Source organism: Bos grunniens, chromosome 25 (assembly GCF_055505025.1).
Source record: "Bos grunniens cultivar Pamir isolate PY7600 chromosome 25, Bosgru_T2T1.0, whole genome shotgun sequence".
Lineage (NCBI taxonomy): Eukaryota > Metazoa > Chordata > Mammalia > Artiodactyla > Bovidae > Bos > Bos grunniens.
The window spans coordinates 6,276,673-6,298,046 of NC_141189.1; the positions used below are offsets into that span (position 1 = coordinate 6,276,673).

At 41.5% G+C, this 21,374-nt stretch overlaps 2 protein-coding genes across 6 annotated transcripts in view; one reads left to right on the forward strand and one right to left on the reverse strand.

The window, feature by feature from the left end:
- The window catches only part of LOC147344834 (cytochrome P450 3A29-like), a 23,380-nt gene continuing 2,006 nt past the window's right edge, over positions 1 to 21,374 (forward strand). The window contains exons 1-5 of one of the 5 annotated variants that reach the window (XM_086374132.1): positions 1 to 322; positions 1,512 to 1,605; positions 4,600 to 4,652; positions 8,376 to 8,449; positions 9,062 to 9,232. In XM_086374132.1, coding sequence (XP_086230258.1) covers positions 252 to 322; positions 1,512 to 1,605; positions 4,600 to 4,652; positions 8,376 to 8,449; positions 9,062 to 9,099 — 330 coding nt within the window. In that variant the 5' untranslated portion in view covers positions 1 to 251 and the 3' untranslated portion in view covers positions 9,100 to 9,232. Of the gene's footprint in view, positions 323 to 1,511; positions 1,606 to 4,599; positions 4,653 to 5,351; positions 6,973 to 8,375; positions 8,450 to 8,562; positions 8,693 to 9,061; positions 9,233 to 21,374 lie in introns of those variants that run through there. The other 4 variants (XM_086374135.1, XR_015154336.1, XR_015154335.1 and 1 more) reach the window with 4 other exon arrangements.
- On the reverse strand, positions 10,635 to 15,407 carry OR2AE1 (olfactory receptor family 2 subfamily AE member 1). The gene has a single exon (XM_086374127.1). The coding sequence runs from the start codon at positions 12,474 to 12,476 to the stop codon at positions 11,697 to 11,699; it is 780 nt and encodes a 259-aa protein (XP_086230253.1). The 5' UTR covers positions 12,477 to 15,407; the 3' UTR covers positions 10,635 to 11,696.

Consider the following 21,374-nt stretch of genomic DNA (forward strand, 5'->3'; position numbering starts at 1 on the left):
AACACAAAGTCAAATGAGTGTCTGTGATGCTCCGCCACCTGTAAAAGCAGAGAGGGCTCCTGCAGGTGGAGCCCAGGTGGCCCTTCTACTGGCTGCAGCTCCAGCCCCACCCCCTTCTCAGCGCTTAAACCTCCCAGCTTCACTGAGTCTCCGCTATCCAGGAAAGGAAGCTCCACATTCAAAGGCCTGCAAAGAATAGCACACACAGCTGAAAGGAAACTCAGAGGAGAGGATCTCAGCAAGAAGTTGCCATGGACCTAATCCCATACTTTTCCACGGAATCCTGGGTTCTCCTGGTTACCAGTCTGGTGCTCCTCTATTTGTGAGTAACTGTTCAGACTCCTCTCCTCTGTAATCTTGGACTTGGGGTGGTAATCAGGCCTCCCTTTCCCTGTCTGTTATGAAGATCAAAGTTAACAGATAGGATGTTATTAAAGCTTTAGAAACTACCAAAAATATTTCCCCTTTCTACCTAGAATGAGAATCTCAAAATCATGAGTCAAGTAATACATGTTTTTGTTCAATCTCTAAGTCGTGTCTGACTCTTTGCAACCCCATGAACTGCAGCACGCCAGGCTTCCCTGTCCTTCACTATCTGAGTTTGCTCAAACTCATGTCCAATGAGTCAGTGATGCCATCCAACCGTTTCATCCTTTCTCCCTCTTCTCCTCCTTCCCTCAATCTTTCCCACCATGAGAGTCTTTTCCAGCGAGTCAACTCTTACCATCACGTGGCCAAAGTATTGGAGCTTCAGCTTCAACATCAGTCCTTCCAATGAATATTCAGGGTTGATTTCTTTTAGGATTGACTGGTTTGATCTCCTTGCTGTCCAAGGGACTCTCAAGAGTCTTCTCCAACACCACAGTTCGAAAGCATCAGTTCTTTGGCACTCGGCTTCTTTATGGTCCAAGTCTCACATCCATACATGACTACTGGAAAAACCATAGCTTTGACTACATGGACTTTTATTGGCAAAGTGATGTCTCAAGTGCGTGCACGCTTAGTCACTCAGTCATGTCTGACTCTGAAACCCTGTGGACTGCAGCCCGCCAGGCTCTTCTGTCCATAGGGATTCTCCAGGCAAGAATCCTGGAGTGGGTTGCCATGCCCTGGGCCAACAGATCCTCCCAACCCATGGATCAAACCCAGGTCTCCCACATGGCAGGCGGATTCTTTACTCATAAACATGAGTAATTCCCTGGAAGGATTCCTGCCTGAACCTCTCAGGACCACTCAAATTGGAAACATTTATCAAGTATCCATTTTAGGATTGGTCCCATGAAGACTTCAGCTGCTTTTAACTAATCATCATCACTTTCTGTGAGTCTCACAGTAGAGGTGGGAAAGGAGGTGATGAGTGAATGTAATATCAGTTTTGGAGTTGCTGATCTTATTTATTGCCTACATGTTACCTCCCTAAGTTGACAGTTCCAGTTCTGAATCAGCGACTGGCAGCTCCAGCACCAATAGTCCACAATTCCTGTGACCTGGTTTTCTGTTTCACTTTATAGATGCTGGACTTATTCACATGGATTTTTTAAGAAGCTGGGGATTCCTGGACCAAAACCTCTGCCTTATTTTGGAAATATTCTGTCCTACAAAAAGGTGCGTGCTATTTGAGCTCCAGCTTTGCTTCTTATGGTTGCAAATCTCAGGTGAGTTCCATAATAAAAATACCCCTTCTTAGGAAGAAGGTATGAGGTTTCAAGCTCCCTAGAAATGGCATCATAGGCTCTACTCAACACGTGGCCAAGGTTATCCCATGGCCCCACTGCCAACTGCTAAGCACTTCAGGTTTGCCTCCCCAGACAGCTGAGTTCTCTGATTCAGCACAGGACTTGATTTCCATTTTGTGAGTGTTGTGAAGAGGGTTTTCTTTCTGCCAGATTCAGATTCTCAGGAAGGCACAATCCCCCTTAGGAGAAAAGAATGAGGGGGGTGCCCAGTCATGACTCGTTAAGCTGAGTACACTGGAGTCAGACTTTTCTGTTGCCAGCATATGCTGTGGGTTCCCCTTTTTAAAAATTCCTTCTGGATTGATTGGAAACTTCACTTTCTAAGACAACCCTCATACTCACCCTTGAGTAATTGGCACATACGTGTATTCCCTCAAGAACTGCTAACACCAGCAGTTATTTCCATACACCTCTTGTAACTGGTGACCACTGAGGGGATTTGAGAGCTGAAACAAGAACTTCCTGCTGTACTTCTGTGCCTTCAAAGCAGGCACCTCTTGTGTGGGTCTTTGCAGAGTGAGTGAGTGAGCATCTAACAGAGACAAGATGATGGCTGTCTTCGACTTCAGATATTTATCTACTAAATAAATTGGTTTTAAAAAATAAGGCAGAATCACTTATATAAAATCACTAGAAAGGACGTGATTTGGCAAAATTATTAAAATTTTAACTGAAAGGAATGTACCAGGTGGCAAATGGACTGTGAATTCTAACCAAGCCTTGATATTCATCCAGCTCTGATGCCTCCCCCAGGGCCCAGCCCCTGAACTGAAGGTTGTGAGCTGTGTCCAGATGTTCAGAGGCAGAGCCCTGTGTGCAGGCTGCTCTCTGTCTCAGATTTCCTGTCCCACAGACACGAGGCTTATTTCTCAGATCCTGATTCTCCCAACTGAGCTCTTCACTGTCTCATTACTGCCTCAGAACTTCCTGAACCTTCTTTCCCTCTGAAGAAGTCATAATTTCCTCTCCACCTTTCCCAGACAAACTTCTTTAGTAGATGCACCCCAAACCCACATTTCTGAAACTTTTTTTTTTGCATAGTTAAACCATCAGATATCACAGCATAAACTTAGCTACAGGAAGTTTTGTTTTGGGGTTTTTTTATTTTTCACTTTCTACTTTATATTTTTGATTCTTTTAAATATAAATTTATTTATTTTAATTGGAGGCTAATTACTTTACAATATTGTAGTGGTTTTGCCGTACATTGACATGAATCCTCCACGGTGTACATGTGTTCCCCATCCTGGACGCCCCCCACCTCCCTCTCCGTCCCATCCCTCTGGGTCATCCCAGTGCACCAGCCCCGAGCACCCTGTCTCATGCACCGAACCTGGACTGGTGATCCGTTTCACATATGATAATATACATGTTTCAATGCCATTCTCCCAAATCATCCCACCCTCGCCCTCTCCCACAGAGTCCAAAAGACTGTTCTATACAATAGACTCCAGTTTCATCCACCTCATTAGAACTGATTCAAATGTATTCTTTTTAATGACTGAGTAATATTCCAATGTGTATATGCACCACAGCTTTCTTATCCATTCGTCTACTGATGGACATCTAGGCTGCTCACAGAAGTGAGAACTCAGGGCATGTGTTTTCATTGCACTGTCCTTTGTCCTTTGTCCTGTGTGTGGTTGTGGCATCTCCCCATCTTTTCCACGTTGAGCTGGAAAACTAGAAAGCGAGTCCACTTTGAAATTCATTCATTCACTCTCTCTCTTGAACCGAGAGCATATGTTGAGTGATAAAGAGAGAGAGTGAATGAATGAATTTCAAAGTGGACTCGCTTTCTAGTTTTCCAGCTCAACATGGAAAAGATGGGGAGATGCCACAACCACACACAGGACAAAGGACAAAGCAATGAAAACACGTGCCCTGAGTTCTCACTTCTGTAAGCAACCTAGATGTCCATCGACTCAACATATGCTCTGCTGCTGCTGCTGCTAAGTCGCTTCAGTCATGTCTGACTCTGTGCGACCCCATAGACGGCAGCCCACCAGGCTCCCCCACCCCCGGGATTCTCCAGGCAAGAACACTGGAGTGGGTTGCCATTTCCTTCTCCAATGCATGAAAATGAAAAGTGAAAGTGAAGTTGCTGAGTCTTGTCTGACTCTTAGCGACCCCAGGGACTGCGGCCCACCAGGCTCTTCGGTCCATGGGATTTTCCAGGCAAGACTGCTGGAGGGAGGTGCCGTTGCCGTCTCCGCAACATACGCTCTAGATGCTTTTAAATCTGCTAGACACTAGAGATTATTGGCACTTTATCTTACTAATTCTGCTAGAATTCTAGAAAGGACTCATTAGATAAATGAAAAGGCTGCTTAGCTTGGAGATGAAAGTATGTATAGGAAACTCTTCCCTCAGCTTCAGTTTTCTCACATGTCCATGGAGAATTAGAGGGTTATGAACTTGTGTACAAGAAAAAGCCTTCAGAAAGACAAGCAGTAATTAGTATTCATTGACAAGGGTAGGTGGTTAGTATCTACACTACTCACAGAAAATTTGAGTGATTTTTAAATTCTCTGTTTCAAATATCTCCTCTATTTTTGTCTCCTCTACCCTAAGATATCTCTTAGGAGTAAGAGTTTCCTTGCATTTGCCAGTGGAAAATAGTAAGCCTGATTTCACGGGATTCAAGTCATTTTTATCCCAATTTGTGGTAGTGTTCAGTACATTTGGAGAAGGCAATGGCACCCCACTCCAGTACTCTTGCCTGGAAAATCCCATGGACGGAAGAGCCTGGTAGGCTGCAGTCCATGGGATGGATAAGAGTCGGACACGACTGAGCGACTTCACTTCACTTCACTTCACTTCAGTACGTTTAAACTAATAACCTAATTTTTTTCTCTTTCAGGATATTTGGGATTTTGACAATCAATGTTTTAAAAAGTATGGGAAAACAAGGGGGTAAGTATTCTGGAAATTTCCATTGGATAGACTTGTTATGATGAGGATCCTGTCCTTCTGTGGCATGGAGGACAATCTCAGTCCATAGCTCTTGAGATAAAGCCATCTGTTGCAAAGCTTTGGAAGCTTATTCTTTCTATGAGGAAGATGTCACCAGGTATCCAGCTCTGTAGTCTGAGTCAGGCCTGGGGAGCTTCAGGTCATCACTTTGCTCCAGGCTTTGCGGCCCAGAGACTCCTAGCATCACTTTATGCCCAGTATCTTGCTTTCTCCCCTTCTCCATTTTTCCTTCCTTGGGGAACCTATAATTGCATAAAATGCATTATTCTAGAACATTCTAATATGTGCTTACAAGTGCATTTTTTACCCTTTCCCACATTATTCACTTTTAACTGAAAGCCAAAATTCCTTTATTTAAACTTTGGATTTAATATATCCTTTTCAAAGAAGGACTAGGGGTAATGCATGACAAGAAAAGGAAACCATTTCTGATCAGCTTTTAAAACATTTCTCTGGTTTTTGTTGTTTTTAAGTCAAAACTTTTCAATCTAAGTGTATAGAAGTATTGCTTTAACAACTCTATCCTTCTGACTTTGAAGAGATGTGGGATATTTCTAACCCAGAGTGTTTCCAGTGGGCTGATAGACTTGATTTTATAGAGTGGCCCCAGCTGATTGCAGTGGCTGGTCCCTTTTACAGCTGATGGAGGTTTGGTGAGAGCAGAAGAGAGTTACCATGGAGAAGGCAATGGCACCCCACTCCAGCACTCTTGCCTGGAAAATCCCATGGATGGAGGAGCCTGGTAGGCTGCAGTCCATGGGATGGATAAGAGTCGGACACGACTGAGCGACTTCACTTTCATTTTTCACTTTCATGCATTGGAGAAGGAAATGGCAACCCACTCCAGTGTTCTTGCCTGGAGAATCCCAGGGACGGGGGAGCCTGGTGGGCTGCCGTCTATGGGGTCACACAGAATCAGACACAACTGAAGCGACTTAGCAGCAGCAGCAGCAAGGTAGAGAAAATAGTGTAAAGATTCTTTCTGCTCAAGATAACTTAACTCTTTCCTAATGTATTGGCAGCATTCTTTAATACAATGCTTAGTGGTAGCAGTAATTGTGAGCTTTGTATCTTTAGTTTTGGAAATGTTTCTAATGTTTTTTTTTTTCCCATTAAAATGTATGTTTGTGGTAGGTTTGGGGATTATACCTTTCATGTTGATGTATGGCAAAACCAATACAATATTGTAAAGTAAAAAATATATATATATCGTTTTCAAAAAAAAAAAATCATTAATGATGAGAGTACCCTGTATTCAATCCAGGCTTGAATACAGGGTACAGTTCAATCCAATTATGTAAAAAGTTTTTACATAATTTTTTTAAATTGAGATAAAATACCCATAACATAAAACTTACCATGTTTACTGTTTCAAAATATATAGTTCAGTAGTATTAAGTACTTTCATATTGTGTGCAACAAATCTCCAAAACTCTTTTTATCTTCCCAAACTACACCTCTACACCTGTGAAACTATTTCCCATCACCAGGCATTCGTCATTTTAGGTTCCATCTCTGAACTTGACTCTTCTAGGCGTTTGTATTTTAATGAATGGCTTAGTTCTCATAGAATAATGTCCTCAAGTTTCATCCATACTGTAGTACGTGTCAGAATTTCCTTCCTCTTCAAGGATGAATAAGATTCCGTTGTATATATATTTGCCACATTTGTTAATCCATTCATTCATCAAGGAACCCTTGAATTGCTTCCACTTTGGGGCTCTTGTGAATTATGCTGCTGTGAACCAGGGTGTACAAATACTACCTTGAGATCCTGCTTTCAGTTCTTTTGGCCACACACCCAGAAAAAAAATTGCTGTAACTGTCTTTCTTTTTTTAATCTTTTATTGAGTGGCTGCACCATTTTATGTTCCGCCAACAACGCACAAGCTCTCCAGTTTCTCCACGTGTTTGCCAACAGTTGCTCATCTCTGCTGTTTTAGTAATAGCCATCTTAATGAGCATGATGTGGTGTCTCATCATGGCTTTTGTTTGTCTTTATTAAAGAGTGAGACTCATTTCTCCTACTGCTGTTAAGATGTGAATGACATTTGACATTGTGTTAGTTCAAGGTGTACAAGACAATGATTCAATGTATGTATATATTCCAAAATGATTACCAAAATGAGTTTTGTTAATTTACCTCAAGTAGTTATAGCTTTTTCTTTTACTGAACTTTTATTTTAATTTAGTCCTTTTATAAGAAAAAGATGTAATCTCTTGGCAACTTTCAAATATACAATTCATACTGTTAACTGTAGTCACCATGTTGTATATTATACCCTTCAAACTAATTTATCTTACTACTGGAAATTTTTACATTTTGATCACCTTTTCCTGTTTCCCCCACCCCTAGCCCCAGCTCTGGCAATCACTAATCCATTTTCTGTATCTAAAAGTGGAGGGTTTTTTGATCCTACACACAAGTGATATCGTAGAGTATTTGTCTTTCTCTGACTTATTTCACTTAGCACAATGCCCTCAAGGTCCAGCCACGTTGTCACAAATGACAAGAACTCTTTATTTTTTATAGAACTAATATCCCATTGTATATACATGCCACCTTTTCTTTATCCATTCATCCATAGACAGACACTGAGGCTGTTTCCATATCTTGACTACTATTAATAATACTGCAGTGAACGGGGGGGGAGATAACTTTTCAAGACAGAGATTTCATGTACTTGAATTTCTACCCAGAACTGGAATTCCTAGATCATAATATGGTTCTGTTTTTAATTATTGAGGAACCTGAATATTTTTTCAATAGTAACTACCAATTTACATTCCCAAGATCCTGATGCTGGGAAAGATTAAGGGCAGGAGGAGAAGGAGGCAGCAGAGGAAGAGATGGTTGGATGGCATCACCAACTCAATGGACATGAGTTTGAGCAAACTCCAGGGGATAGGGAAGCCTGGCATGCTGCAGTCCATGGGGTTGAAAGAGTCAGATTCAACTTAGTGACTAAACAACAACAACAACAACAGGGCACAAGGATTCTCTTTTTTCCAGATCCTCTTCAGCAATTATCTGTGTTCTTTTTGAGAAAAGCCACTCTCACAGGTGTGAGGTGATACCACACTGTGGTTTTGACTTGCATTTCCCTGATGATTAGGGATATTGAGCACATTTTCATATTCCTGTTGGCCATTTGTGTGTCTTCTTTGGAAAAAGTCTTTTCAATTCTTCAGCCTATTTTTTTTTAAGTTTCTTAGATTTTTATTTATTTATCTTTTATTTTTTTATTATTACTATTTGGAGAAGGCAATGGCACCCCACTCCAGTACTCTTGCCTGGAGAACCTCATGGACAGAAGAGCCTGGTGGGCTGCAGTCCATGGGGTCGCTGAGGGTTGGGCACGACTGAGCGACTTCACTTTCACTTTTCATTTTCATGCATTGGAGAAGGAAATGGCAACCCACTCCAGTGTTCTTGCCTGGAGAATCCCAGGGACAGGGGAGCCTGGTGGGCTGCCATCTATGGGGTCACACAGAGTTCGACACGACTGAAGTGACTTAGCAGCAGCATTATTACTATTATTTTTTTTTACTTTACAATATTGTATTGGTTTTGCCATACATCAACATGCATCTGCCACGGGTGTACACGTGTTCCCCATCCTGAACCCCCCTCCCACCTCCCTCCCCATACCATCCCTCTAGGTCATCCCAGTGCACCAGCCCCAAGCTTCCTGTATCCTGCATTGAACCTGGACTGGCGATTCGTTTCTTATACGGTATTATACATGTGTGTGTGTTTTGGCTATTGAGTTGTGTGGGTTTCTGATATATTTTGGATATTAAGCCCATATCAGGTAAATGATTTGTAAATATTTCCCCCATTTTCCAGGTTGACTTTACATTTTTTGATGATTTCCCTTTCTGTGAAGGGCTTCCCTGATAGCTCAGTTGGTAAAGAATCTGCCTGCAATGTAGGAAACCCCAGTTCAATTCCTGGGTTGGAAAGATCTGCTGGAGAAGGGACAGGCTACCCACACCTATATTCTTGGACCTCCCTTGTGGCTCAGCTGGTAAAGAATCCGCCTGCAATGTGGGAGACCTGGGTTCGATCCCTGGGTTGGGCAGATCCCCTGGAGAAGGGAAAGTCTACCCACTCCAGTATGGCCTGGAGAATTCCATGGACTATGGGGTCGCAAAGAGTTAGACATGACTGAGCGACTTTCACTTCACTTCACTTCACTTCACTTGCTGTGAAAATCTTTTGCTTTTTAGTTTAACATGGTCCCACTTGTTTCTTTTTGCTCTTGTTCTTTTTGCTTTTGGTGCCGTATCTAAAAAATATTGTCAAGACTGATGTCAAGGACCTTGTCCCTTATGTTTTCTTCCAGGAGTTTTGTGGTTTCAGGTCTTACTTTCAAGCCATTAATCCTGTTTGAGATGATTTTCGTAAATTATACATCAAATGATCTGTGAGGCTGAGCATCCTTTCATGTACTTGTTGTCCATTTGTACAACTTGTTTGGAAAAATGTCTTTTCAAGTCCTTTGCCCATGATTAGGTTATTGTGATTGTCTTCGAATTGTAGTCATTTTTGTGTATTCTGGATGTTAACCTCTTATCTTGAAGCTTTCCCCTTATGTTTTCTTCTAAGAAGAAAATAATAGTTTAATAGTTTTAGTTCTTACATTTGGATATTTGATACATTTTCACTTAATGCTTTGTATAGTGTAAGGGTCTAGCTTTATGCTTTTGCTTGTGGATAACCAGTTTTCACAGCACAGTTATTGAAAAGATTGTCCTTTTCCCATTGAATGATCTTAGTATCCTCAATGATAATAATCTCATTGTATATACGAGGGTCTTTTTCTGAGGTGTCTATTCCATTCCATTGGTCTATACATCCCTATATATGGTAGTATCACACTTTTTTGATTACTATAAATTTGTAGTAAGTTTTGAAATCAGTAAGTGTGAGTTTTCTAATTTTAGTCTTTTCCAGGATTGTATTGGCTATTTGAGGTCCCTTGATTCCATATAAATTTTAGGATATTTCTTTTTTTGAAGACAAAATGCCATCGAGATTTTGGTAGGTTTTGCCTTGGCTCTGTAGATCAGTTTGGGTAATAAAGAGGTCTTAACAATTTAAATATTTCCAATTCATAAACATAGGATATCTTTCCATTTATTTACATACCTTTACCTTCTTTCAGCAGTGTTTGGTAGTTTTCAGTGTACAGATCTTTCACTTTCTTGGATAAGTTAATTCCTAAGTATTTTATTCTATTTGATTTCTATAGTAAGTGGAAAAAAGTTGGACCCTTACCTTACACCATTTTCAAAATTTAACTGGAAATATATCAAAAACCTAATGTAAAAGCTAAAACTACAAAACTCTTAGAAGAAAGCACAGAGAGAAAATTTCATGACATTGCATTTACAGTGTTTTCTTGGATATGACACAGAAATCCCAGGCAACAAAAATAAAAATGAATAAATGGGAATATATCAAAATTTTAAAACATGTCCATCAAATGACACAATCAACAGAGTAAAAGGCAACCAATGGAATGACAGAGATATTTGTAAGCCCTGTATAAGACAAAGGGTTAATATCTAGAATATATCAAGAATAATTACAATTATGGAGTTAGGTGGCATCATCAACTCAATGGACATGAGTCTGAGCAAACTCCAGGAGATGTGAAGGACAGGGAAGCCTGGCGTGCTGCAGTTTGCGGGGTCGCAAAGAGCTGGACACGACTAAGCAACTGAACAACAGTGAACAACAGTAACTCTTCTCAAGGTGGGGTCATAACGCACTATACTATTTACCTTTGGCAGATGTTAGCATTACATGAATAACCATCCATCAACTTAGCTCAGATTGTTTCATTCCCAGATAAGCCTATAGCATTCTGGACAGGGTCGTAGTTGTACGTGTATGTGTGTAGAGAGTGGGGGTGGGCGTAGCAGAAGAACAGCCACTCTCTGTAACTAGGATTGTGAGCTAGCTGCTTATATCAGACCCTTGTGCCTTCAGGAATAACCCAGGCATCATTCCTCTGAAAATTCTCTCTACTTGATATTGGAGTGTTACAACACAAATCCAGCCTTAGGGCTTTGTGTATAACATAGCACTCTACTCATGACGGGCAGCTCGTCTTATTATAGAATGCTGAAAAGCTATTTCTCAAAGAGAAAATACTTAGCGTCAAAGAAAGCATAACTTTGCTCTCAAGTGTTAAGTACTTTTCTTCTGAAGATGGTCCCGGGACTGAATAACTAGTAGGAAAAGCAAGATCTAGGTATTTGGCTGTGGCTTTGGCATCCCTCAGCCCACTAGACTCCAGGAAAGTTCACTGAGATGTCAAGTCTCTGCATCTACATGGGAGTAATATGTGGCTATCTTTCATGTCACATGAGCTAGTAAGACAATCTAGGTCCCTTTCATTTATTAACCCATAAACAAGTAGTTTATTGAGTACTTATTTCATGTCAGACTCTTTTCTTGGCATTGGTGAGACAACAGAAAACAAAGTAAAACTCCTTACCCTTTTGAAAATTTCACTCTAGGAAGCAGACAGTAAGAATAGAATGTTATGCAATATCAAGGAAGTATGATCGTAAGGTAGGATCAGGGGACAAAGAGTGAAGAGGCTGCTTTAAATAGGCTCATCAGGGGGGCATGTTTGGGCAAGATTCCATTTGAAAAGAGATCAAAAGGAAATGAAAGCGTGTCTAGCACTGTGAAGACTTGATTTTTGTACGTCTCAGCCTCCGAAACTGTAAGAAGTAATGTCTGTTGTCTAAGTCACCAAGCCTTGGTACTGTTGTTATAGCAGCCCAAATGGACTAAGATGGTACTGTATGGGGCTTCGATGCCTGAGAGCAAGTGAGAATACTGGAAATGTTTGTTAACCACTTCAATTTTGCAGTAGTCATCACGGCTCCGGACCCTTGAAAAAAATCATTGCAGTTTACAGAAAACAATTTAAGGAGCTGATGAGAATTCCACTAATGTACTCAGGACAACTGCACTTGCAATCTTTTAATGATACAGTCTCTCCCCAGCACCCTCCTCAGAGCCTTAGCTACATCCTTATTCCAGAGAGTATAAATCAGTGGATTCAATGTGGGAGTGATGATGCTGTAGAACACAGAACTGACTTTGTCTTGCAGTGGAGTGCGCTGGGACCTGGGCCTCATATATGAGAAGATGGAAGCACCAAACCAGAGGGAAACCACAGTGAGGTGAGAGCTGCAAGTGGCGAAGGCGTTTCTCTTACTCCCACGCATCTGAATGACACTGTGGAGGATGAAGACGTAGGATGTAGAAATCAGGACGATGGGGAGCAGGAGGAGGAGGAGGGTGCTGATGTACACTGTGGCCTCGTACACAGAGATGTCTCCACATACCAACTTCACAACAGCTGGAAACTCACAGTAGAAGTGGTGGATTTGTCGAGGCCCACAGAAAGGGAAGTGCATCAAGATTGCCGTGTAAATTAGGGAATTCAGGGACGCTCCCAACCAAGACATGGCAGCCATCATTAGCGTCACCTTTCTGTTCATGAGAACAGAGTAGCGCAGTGGATGACAGATGGCAACGTAGCGGTCATAGGACATGAAAGCTAGGAGAAGACACTCCGCACCGCCCAGAGTCAGATAGAGGAAGTGCTGGGTCGCACAGCCCACAAAGGAGATGGACTTCTGGCCAGAGAGGTAGTTGGTCGCCATCTTGGGGATGGTGGTGGAGACATGCATCAGCTCCATGAGGGAGAGCTGGCTGAGGAGGAGGTACATGGGTGTGTGGAGCCGGGGGTCAGCACAGATGAGCAGAAGGGTGAGGCTGTTGCCACTCACAGCAATAAGGAAGACCACCGTGGTCAAGGAGAAAAGGAAAAGGTGGGCGAGAGAGTCATCAAAGAGCCCTTCCAGGACGAAGTCTGCCAGAGAGGACTGATTCCTCTGCCACGTCTCCCCGTCCTCAGCCCCTGGGAAACAGGAAGTGGAGATGAAATGTGATGTCAGGAATACTGGGGTTCATCCAACCTGACGATAAGCCTCTTCTGATCCACAGAAGAATTTTGAAGAATAATATTTTTCTAGTTCTAATTATTCTACAGCTCTGATTATTGAAATTTCTCTTTTTTAAAATAAGAGAACTTCAAATCTCTGCTCACAAATATGATCCCTCTGAAATTTCAAAATACCTAGACTCTGTTAGTGCTAGACTTCTAAACAAGTCTCTCCTCATTAAGGAAGATATATATACATTTATATGTGTATATATACATATGTTCTTTTTTAAGTATATATACTTTATAGATACACTCTAAATTTTATATATGATATAAAAAAATATATACAGATCTTTTCTTACATCAGTCAGGGTTTAACCAGAAAAGCTGAACTACCAAGAGATTTATACATACATATACATTTAATGGATTGTATAGAAATTTGGCCTTACTTGACTGTGAAAGCTGGTTAAGCAGTCTATGTAAAGCTGTCACCTTTCTATCTGATTCTAGAACTTGAACTCCATGAGGCAAGCAGTCAGGAAGGGAAGATGGGTATAAAAGTGTGGTAGCTCAAGGTCAGACTGGAACCCACAAACGTGACATAAATCCCACAAGGGCAGACTGAGACCCATGTCATTATTGCTGCCTCTGGAATTGGTGGCATGGTTTCTCTTGCACAAGCTGGAGGCCTGCTTAACAAGGCTAAATGCACAGTCCTAGCCGCGGAGTCGGAGAAGCTAGAGGAAGATCCAGGGGAAGGCAGAGTAACTGCCAGTCCACAGCTGCCTCACACCAGTGAGGGGAGTCAGCACATCAGCAGCAACAGACGCTTCCCCCTGCCCTCTAAATCTGCCAGAGAATCTCTCGGGTGGTCCACCTTAACCAGAAACTCACAGCAACGGGAATTCTAGTAAATGTAGTTCATCCTAGCTAAGATGACACATTAAAAAACTCCAGAGTTCATCTTCAGTATATTTGGCAAACATATACTTAACACGTCTCCTTAAATGACACATCATCCCCAATAAACACAACAAAGCCGTCCTTCTGCCTCCTGTAACTGTCCTGCACACCATCAAAAGTATGCAGATATTCACAGCAAAACAAGGAAGAAAGATCCACTGCTGTGGCCCACAAAACGAGTCATCCTTTCAACGGCTAACCTCTTCTGTGGATGCCGGCCTTCTTTCTCACTCAGTGCTGTTCATGCCAATGGACTCCCAGGTTTGCTATAGCAGCATGGATAGAGCTCTACACGGGCTCAACAACATGGACTTGCAGTCACCACGGCCAGCCTAGCCACCACTGAGCGCCCATCTGCCAGCAGAGACCCCGCTCTGAGCCCCTGATATGACGTCATCCCATAGTGATATCAGACACTTGGCGAAAGGCTGATTATACTGGATAGCTTCCATTATTGAAGGGACTTTACTTTTTTCTTATTGGAGTTGACACTTTACATATGGATTTGCCTCCCTTTCTTACAGCGCTGCTGTCAAAAGATACCACCTATGGATATATACAATGCTCTGTTCACCATAATGTTATTCCATGAAGTAATGTTATTACTGCCAAATAAAGAGTTCATTTCACAGCAAATGAAATGTGGGGATGGGCCCATGTTGAAGGAATCCATTGGTCTATTCCATACTCTCCAGCATCCTGAGACAGCTGCCCAAACAGACTTCTGAAGCCTCAGTTACAGCAACTGGTAGTTGACAACACCTCATATTGCTGGGGCATTGTCCTCTAAGATGTGGTATATGTTCTAAATTTCTATATCAATTTATGGTGCTGTTTCTCCTATTGCAACAGTTCGTGGGACCAGAAATCAAGAGGTGGAAGTAGGAGTGAGTCCCCCACTGTACATTTATAACTGGGATCCACTGCCAAATTTTTTACTCTCACACGTTTAGGCTCTGCGAGTTACAAAGGAAGGAATTCCTTCATCAGGCAACACAATTTCGTTTACTGAGAGCTGAGACTGCCACCCTGCCACTTCGGACTCTTCTTATCACTGAGTCAACAAGCAAAGAAAGTTACTCTGCTAGAGGTTGTGATAGATCCTGACTAGCAAGGGAAACCCGAGGTGCTACTACATGGGAATAAGGAGAGACAAGTCTGGAATTCAGGTTTTCTAGGGTGCTCTCTGTACTCAAATGTCCATTGATGAAAATCAGTGGAAAATCACAACAACCCAATTCAGACAAGACTGCTAACGGCCCAGATCCTTCAGGAGTGAAGGTTAGGGATGCTCTCCCACTGAACAAGTAACCATGACCCACTGAAGACAAAAGGAATATGGAATGGGTTGTGAAAGAAGGTATTTAGAAAAACCAGCCATGACTGTGTGAGCAGCTGCAGAATGAAAACTTGAAATATAGGCATTTCTTACTTATTGATATGTGAATATTTTATGTATAGATATATTTACTAAATATTTCTGTTTATTTCACTCAGTCATCCCTTTGTCTAACATAAGATATATTAATATGGTTAGCTTCATATCTCAGTATTTAAATTACAGGACATAAAAGGAGAGTATGAATTAGGAGTAAAATTAATTTCACCTTTTTTATGGATAAAAGGTTAGTGTGTTTTATATATTCTTCTTGGGAGAGGGTTACGTGTTTTTTGGTTGTACATGGGCTAGTTGTATCCAGGTAGGTGGAAGGGTACATTGATATTGTCTTTATTTGAAGATTGCTAAGTCACTTCAGTCATGTCTGATTCTGTGCGACCCCATAGACGGCAGCCCACCAGGCTCCCCCACCCCTGGGATTCTCCAGACAAGAACACTGGAGTGGGTTGCCATTTCCTTCTCCAATGCATGAAAGTGAAAAGTGAAAGTGAAGTCGCTCGATCATGTCCGACCCTCAGTGACCCCATGGACTGCAGCCTTCCAGGCTCCTCTATCCATGGGATTTTCCAGGCAAGAGTACTGGAGTGGGGTGCCATTGCCTTCTTCAATTGAAGATTAAGTATAGTTTAAAGAGAGGTGCATGGGTGCCAAGGTGACACATAACAACTCACCATGATTATGTATTTGAAAACAGGAAAGATATGACCTAGGAAGACCTGAGAGCATGAAAATTACAAATCAGGCTGATAAAGCTAGGATCACAACATTTAATCAGCCAGATTTCCCAATCAGCCCTTTACCTAATTCTCATATGAATACTGATCAGAATAAGAGCTCAATCTCCACAGTGAAAGTGAACTTTAAAAAAAAATACTCTAAATTGATCCCCAAATACCCACCCTCTCCCTCTTTGTGTTTTTCCCTCTAAGCATCTTCCTGGATCTTCATGTATTCCAGATTACTTACTTTTTAGAGTGAAGAACTCGGGATTGAATGTATTCTTCCGGGTGTAATTTGACCAGTAATCTCTCTCCATTTGATGCAGCAGAGGAGCATCTTTAGGGCTGTTGCCTTCCACTGTTATTTCAAACTCAGCTTCCTGTGGTCTGAGAGCCCAGTGTTCCCCACATTCCCGCTGGTCATTCCAGCCCCATCAGCACATCCATACATTTCCCTTTACTTAGGGATCCATATACTTCCCTCTTTCCTCATTAGTTTCTATCTTTCTCTGTAAATCTCCATAGCATAATAAATTTCCCCATTGTCTGGTTCATGCCTCTCTTCCTCCCATAGGAACTTCACTAATAGTTTACCTAGTCTGATTTATGTCCCTCAAGAGACTTTCCTCTGCCTTCTCAGGCTGCTTTCCTCATGGAATCACCAATCGTCAGCCTGTAACTTGAGGGTTCCAGTAATATGCTGACAATGCCAGAGGATGCCTTAGTTTCAAGTAAAAGTTTCTTGTGGGGAACACAAGTACAGTAGTGAAACAGAGGGTGCAGAATACTTCCACACTGACACACACGTTAGCTACTGAACATCCAAACAGGTCCTTTCTGAGACGTTCATCAGATTCCCATCATAACTCTCAAAACTGCCGTTTACAGAGGAATAGATAGAGGATATCGTCTACACAGTCTTTGCTGTTTACACCAAATCTCTGAATGACAGAGCATCAGCAGGAGCACGACAGTATGTAATTCTGGAACGCTCTTGCAAAATGTGTTCAGATTTTGAACTCCATCATCATGCATCAGCACAAATTAAGTAACTAAACTTTTCTTTAATCTGTTAGTTGAGCCTTTGAATCATGCATATGCTTTCTCTGCCCCCAAACATTTGAGCCACCTCTCCATCCAAAGACAGCAATGAGCACTTGAATCATAACCATTTACATTAATGTTTCCTGGTTAAGAAGCTATACTTAATACCAGTGTCATCATCAGTGAGTCCAAAGTCAAAAGAAAAATCTATTTTGGATTTCATGTTCTATTGGATCATTCAAGGCACTCTCTTCTTAGCTTTACACCTCCTTTCCCACTTAATGAAGTAAGAATCTGGCCTTTAGCACCAGTGTTTTGAGAATAAGCCCCTTCCTGACGACATGATGTTTCCTCAGCAGGAATCATAACAGCTAGAAGGAGGAAAGACTTGGCCTGACATGAGCCAATCATGAAGAAAGAGAAGCATCATCTGTGAGAAATAAAACTTCCATAAACCCAGAGGATCTATGTCAGCAGAGGCAAATGGGGGACATGGCAATCAGGGATTCCCACCCAAAGGACACACCCTAAATCTCCTCTGGAAACCATTACTCAGGGTGCCAATTAGGCTTGCATCGTGCATGAGATCAGCATTCCCGAAGGGCTTTGCTTGAAGTTTGTTTGTAGGCATCAGGGGACTGGCATATTTTGAGGACTATGGCTCAGAAGATAACATGGGAATTTCATCTCCAAGGGCCAGTTAACCGTGGAGAGAAACAGTTCCTAGAGTCCCTGGTTTATTTTACCATCTTGAAACTCGACTCTCTTGCCCCTTTCCATCCAACCCTTTGGAGAAGACAATGTGAGGAAGACCTAGTCCCTGTTGCCCACAGGACCCAGTGGAGGGTTTCCCCATGTGTCATACCATGGGAGAAAAGGTAAGGAATGGAGAGTGTGATTACCAGTAGCACTTCCCATCCTTGCTGTTGGTCATTCTCCAGTTTTTTAGACTACATCAGTATAACATGTGGAAAGACTTCAGATACAGAATTTTTAAAAGTGGTGTAGCTATACATCTCCTCCTCATTTACTGGCATCTCAGTTATGCCCTTCTCTTCCTCTCCATTACCGTTACCATTAGAGGTAAAGGATCTATTGAGATATCCTTTGCTTCTCTTTCTCAACTCAGACACTGAAATGTCTTATTTCACCGAGTTTATTTTGTTTATTCTTTGAGTAGATTCACTGTATCACCACTTTCTTTGAAACTTCTGTCTAAGGATTTACTTGGTGCTCTCATTCTTACGAGCATTTAATATCCTTCCAGTTAAAGTAGTTATAGCATTTATGTATTGATTTATTGACCAATATTTGATGATAATCTGCTAGGTCCCAAGCACTGCATTGCGCACAGTGAGAAACAGGCAAGCATGCTCCCTTCCCCCATGAAATCGAGAGAAAGTAAATAAATATATCATGCTGGGTTAACAGTTTGTATTAATTCACATTCTTCAATTGCCAGTGACATTAAAACAAAACTTACACTATCTTAAGGGAAGGTTGTGGGATCACAGCAGTGAATGGGGTAGAACTAATCTCTGCATCAGCTAGAGCCAATTACTTGAATCATGTCAATGCCTTCTTTTTCCACCTTTCATCTTGGCTTGGGTCTCTGATCTCATTCTCTCAGACATTTTTTAGATGGAGAGTACCCATACAGCTGGAAGCTCTCATGCCATACTTTTAGCTTGAAATCCAATACTCCTCCACCTCCAAGAAAACTCCAGGGAAGAAATCCGTTCAACAGTTTAGCCCTGTGGCCACCCCCTTGGAGCAATCGCTCTGTGTCAGAGCCTGCAGTAAAAGGACAGACCTCCCTGGCACAGGTGCCTATCTCTTGCAGCGGTTGGAGAGGTAGGGTGGTGACAGAACAAGGAAAACGGAGATTTGGAATGGAGTACTATTACACAGGAAGTGTGGTTGTGAAGGGGTGACGTTAGAAGTAGGGAAGGAGAGCGTGAGAAACAAAACAATGCATATCCATTGCTAAATGAGGATAAAGAAGACTTTACTGTGTACAGTAAAACAGGGAGACCACTGTCGCAACCTGGGTCACAGGGAAAGCCTCTTTTTAAAATGCCGTCTAAGCTGAGGTCTCTAAATTGAGATAAGGATTATCCAGAACATTGAAGGCAAAAAGAGATCCAGATAAAGTCAAAGATGTACAAAATCCTTAAGTTGGAAAAAAAATCTTGATGTAATTAAGGAGCTGAAAAGAATCCAGTATGACAGTAGATGTAATTGCAGAGCAAAGTAGGAGATGCCAGGATAGACATAAGCATGAGGGGAAGGGGAAGAAAGAGAGGGTAGGGAGAAAGGGAGGGAGGGAGAGGTAAGGAAGGAAGGAAGCTAGAAAAACCAAAGACATGGAGGGGGAGGAAGGAGGAAGGAAGAAGAAGGAGAAAGGAAGGAAAAAACCAAAGTCCAATAAATTTTATTCAAAGAAAAATGTGAGTTCTTAGAAAGTTTTAAAATAAGGAAGCATCAAGATACAACCACTCAAAGCTGGGGAAAGAACTGCCTTGACCTGGACCTAATCCAGGCCAGGAATAGTGCCTATTCCCACCAGCCAAACTGGAAAACCCGTTTGGAGTACTGGGTGTAATCCTCAGAAGAGCCTTGCCTCAATGGTGAGGAATAATTCTACCTAGACTAAACCCTGTTGTGGTTCTACTTAACAAATCCCAAAAGCAAAACCCAAAAGGATCAGATTCCCAATAACTGCATTCCAAAAAAAAAGCTCAAGAATATTTTTAGGAACACAAAAATATCTAACACACAAGATAAACTTTACAATGTCTAGCATTCAATAAAAAAAAAAAAATAACCAGGCTTGCAATTAAACAAAATAAATATAAAAATCAGTGACTTGAAGTCTACTCAGAACTGATACTCAATAGACAATTTGAAGTATTCTATTGACTATATTGATTAGATCAGACAGAACCCTGGTGGTCTAGTGGTTAGGATTCTAGGCTTTCACTGCTGTGGCCCCAAGTTCAATCCCTGGTTAGGGAACTGAGATCCTGCAGGCCACAGGACACAGCCAAAAAAAAAAAAGACAAACACATTAAATAATTTATTACAACATATTCCATACATTCAAAATGATAAAGATTAAATATGTTAATAAAGACATATTTTAAAGGAGATAAAACAGAAGCGCACGTGCACACATGAGTTTCTAGAGGTGATGGCTACAATGTCAGAAATGAAAAGCACACCAGAGGATCAGCAGCAGACAGGACATTGCAAAAGGAAATATTGATGCATAAAGACTTAGCAATAGAAACTACAAGAAATGAAATAAGATAGGAAAAAAATTTAAAAATTAATGAACAGAGTATCTGTGAGCTTTAGGACAACCTCAAATGGCCTAATAAATATATATATATAATTGGAGTATTGAAAGAGAGGAGAAAGGACAGAGAAAATATTTGAAGAAATAATAGACACTATTCACTAGCTAGACCTAATTGAGAACATCCCATTCAACAAAGAATAATACACATCTTTCCAGTGCATATGAAACATTTATCAAGTTACATCCTGTCACAAATGGCAGGATTTCCTGTAAGGCTGAATAATATTTCATTGTATGTACATGCCACACTTTCTTTATCCATCTGTCTGATAATGGACATTTGGGTTGCTCCCATGTCTCAGCCGGAGAATGCGATGGCACCCCACTCCAGTACTCTTGCCTGGAAAATTCCATGGATGGAGGAGCCTGGTAGGCTGCAGTCCATGGGGTCGCTAAGAGTTGGACACGACTGAGCGACTTCACTTTCACTTTTCATTTTCATGCACTGGAGAAGGAAATGGCAACCCACTCCAGTGTTCTTGCCTGGAGAATCCCAGGGACGGCGGAGCCTGGTGGGCTGCCGTCCATGGGGTCACACAGAGTCGGAAACGACTGAAGTGACTTAGCAGCAGCAGTAGCATGTCTCAGCTATTGTAAATAATGCTACAGTGAGCATGTGAATGCAGGTATATCTGTGAGGTACTGATTTCAGGTCCTTTGGACATAGAGTCGGAAGTGGAATCCCTAGATCATATGGTAGTCCTATTTTTACTTTTTTGAGGAACCTCTGTTTGTCATAATCATTTATTCTCTTGACAATAGCCATCCAAACAAGTGTGAGTTTTGTGGTTTTGATGTGCATTTCCCTGATGATTGTTCATGTTCAGCATCTTTTCTTGTAAATGGTTTTTGGGGAAATGTCTTCTTCAGAAAAATGTCTCTTCAGATCTTTTGCCCATCCTTAACAAGATCATTTAATTTTGGATATTGAGTTGTAGGAATCCCTTATATATTTTGATATTACCTGGCGGGCTACAGTCTATGGGGTCACAAAGAATTGGACATGACTGAGTGACTGAGCACAATCCTTTATCAGATTGTGGTTTAAAAATATTCTTTGGAAAAATGTCTCTTCAGATCTTTTGCTGATCCTTAATAAGGTCATTTATTAATCTTGTTTTTGAGTTGTAGGAATTTCTTATATATTTTGGTTATTAATCCTTTATCAGATTATGGTTCAAAAACATT